The sequence below is a fragment of the Mirounga leonina genome, unplaced genomic scaffold (genome assembly GCF_011800145.1).
Source record: "Mirounga leonina isolate KUSES-001 unplaced genomic scaffold, KU_Mleo_1.0 Mir_376, whole genome shotgun sequence".
Classification (NCBI taxonomy): domain Eukaryota; kingdom Metazoa; phylum Chordata; class Mammalia; order Carnivora; family Phocidae; genus Mirounga; species Mirounga leonina.
In genome coordinates, this window is record NW_023270718.1 from 198,136 (window position 1) to 209,184 (window position 11,049).

General features: G+C 58.4%; 1 protein-coding gene across 1 annotated transcript; it reads left to right on the top strand.

Moving 5' to 3' along the window:
- GSK3A (glycogen synthase kinase 3 alpha) lies at positions 1-9,566 on the top strand. The gene is made up of 11 exons (XM_034986598.1): positions 1-397; positions 2,261-2,448; positions 3,851-3,934; positions 4,091-4,201; positions 5,776-5,906; positions 6,004-6,110; positions 7,086-7,183; positions 7,282-7,377; positions 7,727-7,913; positions 8,230-8,322; positions 8,873-9,566. Exons 1-11 carry the CDS (start codon positions 115-117, stop codon positions 8,944-8,946), a joined length of 1,452 nt encoding a protein of 483 aa, XP_034842489.1. The 5' UTR covers positions 1-114; the 3' UTR covers positions 8,947-9,566.
- The last annotated feature ends 1,483 nt before the right edge of the window (positions 9,567-11,049 follow it).

Consider the following 11,049-nt stretch of genomic DNA (forward strand, 5'->3'; position numbering starts at 1 on the left):
GCCCGAGCGGCGCGGCCTGGAAGAGGCCAGAGCCCGGGGTAGGCGGCGGCAGCGGCGGCGGCGGGGGCAGCCCGGGCAGCCCGAGCCCCGCGACCTGGGCCTGCGCTCGGCGCCATGAGCGGCGGCGCGCCTTCAGGGGGCGGCCCTGGGGGCTCGGGCCGGGCGCGGACCAGCTCGTTCGCGGAGCCAGGCGGCGGCGGAGGCGGCGGCGGCGGCGGCCCCGGGGGCTCGGCCTCCGGCCCCGGCGGCAGCGGCGGTGGGAAGGCGTCGGTCGGAGCCATGGGTGGGGGCGTGGGGGCCTCGAGTTCCGGGGGCGGACCCAGCGGCAGCGGCGGAGGCGGCAGCGGCGGCCCCGGTGCGGGCACTAGCTTCCCGCCGCCCGGAGTGAAGCTGGGCCGTGAGTATTAGCGGCGTCCGTGGGGGGTGGAGATCAGGGTTCCTGAAGCCCTTCAGACGTCGATCAGGTTCTTCCATATGCCCAGATAGGAGCTCCAGCTCACTGGGCTTCCCAAAGATGGGATCTGAGCTCTCCCCCTCGCAGAGAAAGGGATTGAGGGGTTACCATCAATTGGAGTTTAGGATTAGAATTAGTAATCCTCAAAAAACAGAGGTCACAGATTCCTGTTCTTCCAGTACCGAGGTCTTGGATCCTTGAGCCTCAAAAACAGGAATCTGATGTTGCCATCCATTAGACAACAGGACCAGGAGTCATCGTCGCTTGCAAATGGGGCTAGAGAGTTATTGTTCCCAAAAAGAATAAGATCACCATCACCCCAAAAGGAGGGGGATCTGGATTTGCTTCCCTTTAGAGGATGGGGATTTGGAATGAATATCACATAGAAACGGATTTGGGCTTACTCTGTCCCCAAAAGATAGGGTCACGGCTTCCCAAACCTGGTATCCAGGCAGTCTGTGATTTTTAAAACGCAAGACCTGTTATCATCACCCATCTATAACAGAACTGTATGCCCAATGGTAGGAATTAATGGTTGCTGCTTTTTAGAAATAAGGACAAACTGGGAATCAGTGCATCCTGCAGATCAAGTCCATAGTCACTTTTCTTTGGCTTGGGGCACCTGGCTGGTTCAGTCGGTAGAGTATGCAACTCTTGATCTTGGGGTCATGAGTTCGAGCCCCACGTTTGGGGTAGAATTTATTAAAAAACAACCAACAAAGAAACTTGTGGTGGGTCTTTTTCCACAAAAATGAAACAGAATCAGGAAGGGTCACAGTTCCCCATAGAAGATGGATCTGAGGTTAAATCCTCTTCGTTATCTGGAGATATGGTGTCACTGGCTCTGGAAGAATAGCTATAGGATGATCTTCTTCCAAAAGACGGTGACACTGACCCCTCAAAACAGATCTGGTTTATCAGTGACCCGTTTTCTTTGGGGAACTGATGAAAGGTTCCCCAAAGAAAAGGGATCACTCTTCCCCAAGAACGCCATAAAGGTTTGCTGCTGTCTAGAGAATGGAACTGGGAATTACAACTTTCCTTCAAATGCTTGAGGCCTGGATAGCCCCTTGTTAACGGAGGTCAGGTTCACCATTCCCACCACTTAGTACTTGTCCATTGGGGGTCACCCAAATACATGAAGGGGTGTGGGGTTCTGGACCACACAGATGAGGAGGTCAGGTCAGCACCTTTTCGAACCCCGAAGTATTTGGGGAAGGGCTAACTGTCCCCCAAAAGTGAGAGCCATGGCACTGGGCACTCACACTTGGAGGAGTACTTTCTGCCACCAAAACCCAGTGGCGGTTACCAGCTCTCCCAAGTAGGACTTAGAGGTCACTATCCCCCAAGCTGTCAGAAGCAAAAGTAAAAAAGCAAAAGTACCTCAGGGTTACTGCTCCGGAAAGTGGAAGAGACTGGGTCAGGCTTTCCCCAGTCAGGAGGGGGCCCCAGCAGGCAATAAGCTCAAGAGTGGATAGTGTGAGGATGCCCTGAAACCAAGAGGGACCAGTGATTTACTGCTTACTAGCGATAGAAATTACAGCTTATCAACACTTGAACAGCAAGAGGTTTACTTGTCATTGTCCCCCCACATGAGAAATGGCAGGATTTAGGGTTCCCTGAAGGGAAGAGGAGAAAGGGCGCCTGGAGGTATCCAACACCCACCTTTGCTCAAAGACCAGGAAGGGACAAGGAGGCCCCCAGTGAGCATCCTGTAGTGATTTTCCTCCCTCCCACAGCCCTGTGTGATCGGGTGGTGGCAAGAAGGGGAAGGTCAGTGGATCGTGTGTCCCCTTTGTTCCCCAGGTGACAGCGGGAAGGTGACCACAGTGGTAGCCACTCTAGGCCAAGGCCCGGAGCGCTCCCAGGAGGTGGCTTACACAGACATCAAAGTGATTGGCAATGGCTCCTTTGGGGTCGTGTACCAGGCACGGCTGGCTGAGACCAGGGAACTGGTGGCCATCAAGAAGGTTCTCCAGGACAAGAGGTTCAAGGTAGCTTGGGGCAAATGGGGACAAGGAAGTGTGACCAGGCATGATGGGCGAGAGGGCCCTAGTGAGAGTGCTGGACTTGGGTTTCCACAGGGATCTGAACATGGGCCAGAGAAGGGAAGAAGAAGAGAGTGAATTGTGTGGAAGATGGGGGTGCGGGTTCCACGAGAGCCCAGAGCTGCTGTTTATTGGGCTTTGGGTTGGTGTGAAGTGCTTTATAGGCAAGTTCATATTTAATTCACGTGAAGATTCTTTGAGGGTAGGTATTGGTGTGTTGCTAAGACTGAGACTCGGATAAGAGAATTAACTTGAGGGCAAGACTAGACTCTGGCTTGTCTGATCCTGAAGCCTCCCACCTTACCCACTAAGTTACCCTTCTGCACAGAGAGGGAAGGACGCTGGTAGAGGTGATGAGTGTTGTTTGTGAAGGTCATGCTCTGACCCAGGTGCTTGGCAAGGCAGGGTGAAATCCAGCCTGCCCTATGCTCACCAAACCATTGTGCCTTGGTGTGGGGCTGTATCTCCCTGAGGAAGGGGTGCCCTTTCCTCCTTCATACAGCTGTGCCCTGGAACCTAGTGGAAGCCCAGGGAACAAGGAGGATGGAAAAGGTGGAGGTTGAGGGCTACTTGGCGTTGTAAGGACTGGCGTTTTGGAGCGTAGGCTAGTCTGGATATAAAGGACCCGAGCCTAGGCTGGGAGGGAACCAGGTCAGGGCCTGGGTCTTGGCAGTGAGAACCCTCGGGCAGGAGGAACTCCAGAGTGTGGGTCAGAATTTGATTAGTGTTGAGTCCCAGAAGTGAGAGGGATCTGAGGGCAGGAGTTCCCGAGGCCAGAACTCAGGGGAACAGAGAATAGGGAAGAGACCAGGACCGTGTCTCGGAGAAGAGGCTGAGGCCGGACCCCCTATGGGAAGATGGAAGTCTGGAGCCTGGGACTCAGGATCCAAGTCAGGGTTCAAGGGCCCAGATGCCTCTAGGGGAAGCAATAGAGAGGAGTGGGGACCAGGGTGAATTGGGTGGCCAGTACTTGTCTTTTGTCACTCAGGCCTTGTGTGGCCATGTCATCTGATTATTCAAGACAAGCTGGAAAACTGAATTTATATGTGAAGACATTTGATTTTCAAAGGTCAGCAATAAATCGGACACTTTTGAATGGTGGGCTGAAAAAAAAAAAACCCATCTGTAGGTTGGGTTTAGCCCATAGGCCTCCAGCTTGTGTGTAAGGGGAATGGGTTGGGGTAAGGAATTAGGGGCTGCCCCAGAGGGGCCCTGGAGCTGGGATGCGAGAAGTCAGCGCCTGGCTCCGTTGGCAGGAGCGGAGGAGCAGGGCTGTGGCAAGGGGCGCCAGGGAGGGGAGGCAGGGAGAGTCGGCTGTTGTCTGAGGCGCTTTCCGTTTGCTTCCAAGAACCGAGAGCTGCAGATTATGCGTAAGCTGGACCACTGCAATATCGTGAGGCTGAGATACTTCTTCTACTCTAGTGGGGAGAAGGTGAGACCTTGGGTGTGCGGGGGAGTCCTCCACCTGTGTTCCTGCCTGCCTTTTCCTGTGACTGCCAGTCCTTCCCCCGTTACCCCCACGAGCCTTCCCTCCCCTTCCCCACCCCGTTCCTCACAGTGCCTCACACCTCTCCTTTGCACTCTGCAGAAAGACGAGCTTTATCTAAATCTGGTGCTGGAATACGTGCCCGAGACAGTGTACCGGGTGGCCCGCCATTTCACCAAGGCCAAGTTGACCATCCCTATCATCTATGTCAAGGTGGGCAGGCAGGCAGGCAGGCTGTTGGGACCCAGGCCTACAAAGCCAGGGACCCTGGATCCTCCTGTCTTCTGTGGGTTCCCTCATTCTCCAGATTTATGTTGCTGTCTGCAGACTTTGGCGTTGCCTGTCCTTGTCTCCATAACCACCATAGACGGAGCTTGCCCAGTGCTGGGCAGGCCACCCTGAGACCTGACTGAATCAGGGAGGCAGGCTGACTGGGGTCTGGGGAGACTGCAAGGGACCTGCTCGGGTCCACCGTGGGAGCCCGGCGGCACCAGTGGTGTTGGTGGAGTTAGCTCGGAATTGGGCTGGGGCCTGAGAATGCCGAGGGAGAGACACTGAGGTCCGAGTCCTGGCCTTCGGAGCCTTGGCAGAAGGGGGTGGGAAGGAGGCAGGGCTGGAGGAAAGCCTGCCTCTCCATCGTCTGTGCAGGCTCATTCCCCAGGGCCTGGTGCTGTGGCCCGGGTGTTACTCTCCTAGCTGGTGTTTGAATGAATGGGTGAATGGATCAGAGAGCCGAGGGCTGATGTGGAGAGTAGAGGCTGCGGCCGCCTTCAGCATCGGGAGGAAGTGGGTGGGTTCAGGTTTGATGAAGGTCGCTCCTCCTGCCGGCCTTAAGAACCCTGGGCCCAGGTGGGCCACAGAGCTCTACCGGTGGTTGGTGTTGGGGGACTCTGCTTCCCGGGAGGGGAGTCCTCTGGTTTGGTGAATCCCTACCATGGCTGCCTGTGTGCTGAACCCAGCACCGAGCAATTCCCGAAGCCCAGTTGACTGAGACCCAGACTTTGTTCCGGGAGAGCTCTGTTTAGCCGAGCGGACAGCTGTTGTCACAAGGAACTATAAAACGACTAGCAACTGCCATATTAGAAGGAGCACAGGGAATTCTGGAAACAGGCCCCCAGGCCTGCCTGCTTTGGGGGATAAGAAGGATCAAGGAAGGCTTCCCGGAGCTCATCAGGTGCAGGGTGAGGAAGCGGCATCTCTAGCCAAGGGCAGCGGAAAGAGAGGAGGAGGGGGGCCCGGGAAGCTGGCCTGAGCATTTACTGTGTGCTGGGCACTGGTCTAGGCCCTGGGGGACGCGGCGGCGGAGACGAACACACCAAGATCCCTGCTCTCTTGGCACTTATGTTGTAATCAGTGGGAGGGAGAGTGGCAGGAAAATCCAGCCGGAGAGAGGCTAGTCCGTGGGTGGTTTTGACTGGCAGACGAAGGAGGCTGAGCCCTTCCTATAGCCGGTGGGTTTGGAGCTGAGTGACTGACTCCCACGAGGCCTTCCTGACGTCGGGCTTCTGCTGAGGTGTGTGGCCGAGGTAGCATTCTCGAAGTGGGGAGCGGCAGCGGCCCGGATGTTGCACATGCCCCGTCCTGAACTTACGGAATCGGAAGCTCTGGGAGCGGGACCCCGGGGTCCCTGTTTTAACAAGCCCTTGCAGTGATTCCGGCACATACTAAAGCTTGAGGTCCCGGGGGCGGCAGGAGAGATTTTGAGCCAGGGAGAGGAGCACGGGAGGGCCCTGGAGGCCAGGCGGGCGGAGCTGGGCTGCAGCTGTGCTGTCCCCTGCCCCTCCCAGGTGTACATGTACCAGCTCTTCCGGAGCTTGGCCTACATCCACTCCCAGGGGGTGTGTCACCGCGACATCAAGCCCCAGAATCTGCTGGTGGACCCCGACACCGCTGTCCTCAAGCTCTGCGATTTTGGCAGGTGGGCCTGACCGGGAGTGCACTGGTTGGCCGAGGGGGCGGGGGGGGGCCCCTCCGACCCTCGCCTTCTGTTTACTCCTGCCCCCCTCTTCCCGCAGTGCAAAGCAGTTGGTCCGCGGGGAGCCCAACGTCTCGTACATCTGTTCTCGCTACTACCGGGCCCCGGAGCTGATCTTTGGAGCCACGGATTACACCTCATCCATCGGTCAGACTTACGGGAGGGCGGGGGTGGGCAGCGGCAGGCGCGGCAGCTTTTGCGTCTTCTGCGGGCTGTGGGCCGCGCTCCGTGCTACAAGCCTAGCCGCGTTCTTTCATCCAGTCCTCCCAGGCTTCGGGGGGCGATGCTGGCGTCTTGCTCGCTGCACAGACGAGCAGGCTGAGGCGGAGAGCGGTGAGGCCGCCTGCCTGCGTTTGCCCCGCTGGGGCTGGGCAGGGCCGGGCTCTGGAAGCTGACCTGACTTCAGAGTCCACTCGGGCTCTGGAACCTCCCAGTCTGCCCTCTCCTCCCGGCCTGGGGCGGACGGGCTGAGGCCCGGGGGAGGGGCTGCCGGGGACGTTGGAGCCGAGGCCTGCCAGCCAGCCCGAGGGTGGGACATGCTCATCTCACCAGGCCTCCGGGGACCGGCCCCGCTGGTGGGGATGACGGTGCTACCTGCCAGGCTTGAGGAGAGGGCGTGAGGGGGTTGGGAGAGAACACTCAGCAGCAGTGTGAACTGTGTGGTTCTTAGGGGTGAACTTGTGCCTCGGGGGGTCGAGGTACAGAGCAGGGAGGGGCCGAGAGTACCAGCCTGTATGTAGCCGTTCCCGTGGGCAGGATAGAGCCTGGGCCCAGGACTTCAGGCTGGACCTTCCCGAGGCCCAAGAACACAGAGGTCTGTGCTAGCTACATTGGGCTGGCTGGAGGCTGGAGGTAGAGCAGGGGCTTCCTGGGGTCGGGGCGGGGAGAGAGGCAACGGCAAACACTTGGATCGCAGAGCACGGCGCCGTCAGGCAGACCTGGAGGTTCAACAGCGGGCTCCCGTGTCCCTAAACCCTGCAGGACCTGGAGCAGGGTGCTGCTTCTCGGGGCCAAGTGAAAATGGGGCTCCCTCCTGGCACCCTCAGGATGACTGTGGGGGGAGAGAAGCGTTGGCGAGGGGATGGGTGGGGCAGCCCTGACCCTCCCCGCATTCCCCCTCAGATGTGTGGTCAGCTGGCTGCGTACTGGCCGAGCTCCTCCTGGGCCAGCCCATCTTCCCCGGGGACAGTGGGGTAGACCAGCTGGTGGAGATCATCAAGGTGAGGGCATGGCAGGAGTGGGCAGGGATGGGCAGGGATGGGCAGGGATGGGGCTGAGGGATAGGGGCTTTGGCTCAGACCCGTCCCTTCTTCTCCAGGTGCTGGGAACACCAACCCGGGAACAGATCCGAGAGATGAACCCCAACTACACGGAGTTCAAGTTTCCCCAGATTAAAGCTCACCCCTGGACAAAGGTGGGACGGGGCTAGGGGCTCAGGCAGCATGGCCGAGGTCCCCTTTGGAGGCCAGCTGGTCTTGGGACCTGGCTATAGAGTCAGGGCTTGGGAATGGGGCCGTTAACTCATCAGATTTCAGTTTATGGCATCTCCCATCCTCCGGAAGTTGAGGGTCCACGGTAAGTTTGAGTGCCATTTCTCTGCTGGGGAAACAGGCTCCCTGCAGGGCCTGTCCCATGACGGGACCCCCGCGAGCTGCTCACCCCAAAGAACGTGGTTTCCCCTCAGTGGTCGTGCCTCGTATGGGAAGTGGGGGTGCGGGAGTCCACAGTGCCTGGGCGGCTCACCCTCCTGACCACCCCCTAAGGTGTTCAAATCTCGAACGCCGCCGGAGGCCATCGCACTCTGCTCGAGCCTGCTGGAGTACACACCGTCCTCAAGGCTCTCCCCTCTGGAAGCCTGCGCCCACAGCTTCTTTGATGAACTGCGATGTCATGGAACCCAGCTCCCCAACAACCGCCCGCTTCCCCCCCTCTTCAATTTCAGTCCTGGAGGTGAGGGCACGGCTTGGGATGCAGGGAGCCGGAAGGGCAGGCAAAGGTTGTGGAGGAGGGCTTGGTGTTAGAGAGAGGAGCGGGATGCTGAGGGAGGGGTGCTCGCCCCCGATGCCAGAGCCCCGAAGCTGCTTCACCCGTGCTCTGCGGTCACGTGTGCCGGGCCCCTTCTGGTTTGTCATTTAAAGCGTTCAGTAGCTACACGTGTCAGCTGGCCTTGCCAAGAGCTGGGTTGCTACCTGGTGCCCCTTTCTAACCCCGACCCCGTCTCCCAACACCCCGCCTCCTGACTGGGCATGTCCAATCCTGTCTCTAGAACTCTCCATCCAACCATCTCTCAACGCCATTCTCCTCCCTCCTCACTTGAGGTCCCCAGCGGGCACTGCCTCCCTCACTCCATCCTCACAAGGTAGGTCGGGGGCCCTCTGCTTCTCAGCCTGGGAGGCCAGCCTGTGCCTACAGCCCTGGAGTTCCCCGCACGGGTGTGGAAATTGTTGACATCTGATAGCATACACGTGAACAGCCACCTTCGTCGGGTCTGATTGCCTGTATTTGTGTTTAAGTGCCAACCGGAAAACCAAAGACCTAGGTCTGGCTTGCACAAACAAACAAAACGTTAAATTTGTTGTCCACATTTAAAAATTGAGGCCACTGCATGTTACAAATCCAGATTTCCTATGTCTCTTGGGGAAGAAAATCCGACTGGGCAGCAGGGGGCCTGCCTTTCCTCAGGGCAGTGCTGTGAGTTGGGGCCAAGTTCTAGCCACCCTCTCTTCTGTGGGGCCCGGCTGTCTGGTGAGTCACTCAGTGAGCAGCCTGGCCCTTTGGCGTCCGAGTATGCAGCGCTGGACCTAGAGCGGCAGCTGTCCGTTTCTGACGTAGCATCCCCCACTGGGTTCCTGCTCTTGGGGGAGGTCTGAGAGGCAAAGGGTAACTGTCTGCTTTTTCCTCCCCCTCAGCTTTAAGTGAGGCTCAGACCGGCTCGGACTGGCAGTCACCTGACGCCACAACTCCCCTCACTAACTCTTCCTGAGGGCCCCACCAACAACTCTTCCATCTGGGAGCCCCCAGTGGGGCTGGGAAGGGGGACCATAGCCCATCAAGCTCCTGACCTGGCTGGGCCCCTAGACTAGAGGGCAGAGGTAAATGAGTCCCTGTCCCTACCTCCAGTCCCTCCCTCACCAGCCTCACCCTGTGGTGGGCTTTTTAAGAGGATTTTAACTGGTTGTGGGGAGGGAAGAGAAGGAAGGACAGGGGGTTGGGAGGCATGAGGACCTCCTACCCCCTTGGCCCCCTCCCCTCCTCCCAGGCCTACACTCCTCCAACCCCTCCTCCCTTCCTGTGTCCCTTGTAAATAGAACCAGACCAGCCCGTCTGCTCCTCTTCCCTTCCCGCCCCCCCCTTCGGGTGTAAATAGATTGTTATAATTTTTTTCTTAAAGAAAACGTCGATTCACACCGTCCAACCTGGCCCGTCCCCCTTCTACAGCTGTGTCCCCCCTCCTGTCCTCGGCCCCTAAGATCTCCTCCCTCCTCTCCCCACCCTGGAGGGCTGAGGGGGTGGGTGTGGGGGAGCTCCCCATGTCTTAGTTTCCACAGTAAGGTTTGCCTGTGTACAGACCTCCGTTCAATAAATTATTGGCATGAAAACCTGCTTCCTGTCTGGCTGCCTTGTTTCCATGGAGGTGAGGGAGGTGCCCTGAGGGGCTGTGCTGGGACAGGACCTCTCAGGCAGGGGCACCGTGGACAGTGAAGCCAGGCTGGGCTGCCGGAGGCCTGAGTCCCGGCCCTCGCTCACGTGCCCAGCCTCCCCGGGCCTCTGCTCTCCTTCACGCATGTGATGAACAGAGTCTGGCTCATCCGCTGCAGAGGCCGCGGGGGAGCCGGCCTCATGGACCCTGCCACCGTCCTCTTCTGCCTCAGGAGGGAGGCAGGCACTGTCCTCCCCAGGTGACAGTTGAGAACTGGGGATCAGGGGTCAAGGCCATAGAAAGTGGCAGAGTCAAGACTTGAACAGAGGGCTCTGTGTCCCACAGCCCGAGCTACCTGCTGCTTCACGCGACAGCAGATGACATGTAGTCACTCAGGCCAAAACAGCCTGGATGTAGACTCGTAGTGGGCACGGACATGGGCAGAGGAGCGGTCCTTAAACCCTAACAGATCTCCAAGCTTTCATTTCTGTTTCAAACAGGGCACGTACCTGGCCCCCATCTAGGGATGCTGGGAAGCGACAAGCCTGGGAAGGTTGGTGCAGAGAACTTGGCTTCTTCCCTTGCTTTGAAAACATGCTGGGGCCAGATGGTGGGGCCACGGGCAGAGGGAAATGGCATCTCTTACATGTGGTGCCAATGGTATGTGAGGGCAGGAGGCCCCGGAAGTGGAAGGAGGCCTGGGGAGGAGCAACTGATATGTCCTCCACTGGACTTCAATTGTGAAGAAAAAGGGAATGAGTTTGTCGTCGTTTTAAGTAAGCTATGTCCACTGCGGGGGGTGGGGGGCGCACTCAGCTTGAACTCACGACCCCGAGGTCAAGAGCTGCATGCTCTACTGACTGAGCCAGACAGGTGCCCCAAAAGGGGAATTCTGAACATGTCCCAAGAGTTCAGGGACTGTTCCTGTGGTACCTGGACTCTCCAGTCTGCTTAGGCCAGCCCCAGGGGTAACTATACTGCCCAGAACAATCCCTGGCCTTCCCTGCTCGATACCTTCTGGATACCACCTTGTTTGTAAGATGAATACATACAGCAAGTAGACCAGAGACGGCAGCAGGGCTGGTCCCCCTGCCTCCCTGCTGCTCACAATTGTTCAGCCACGAGGTCACTGAGGTGGTCCCTGACCCTCCCTCCCACTCCTGTGGCTTCTGCCCTAGTCTGATCCCATCCTTTCCCTCCTAGACCATCTTCGGCCTCCCCCTGGCTCCACCTTCATGCCAGGAAGCCCTAAGCCCCACTTTTGACGCTCTCTTCCCCCCTATCCCACCCTGCCCCAACTTCTGGGGCAGGCTTTCCCTGCCTTCCCAGGTCCGGGCCTGCCTCCCTCCCCAACAACTCTCAGCCATAGCCTCCCGTGCCTCAACACCTCACTCTGTAGAGGCCCGGCAGGAGCTTGCCCCAGGGACCTGCCATAAATCATCTGCT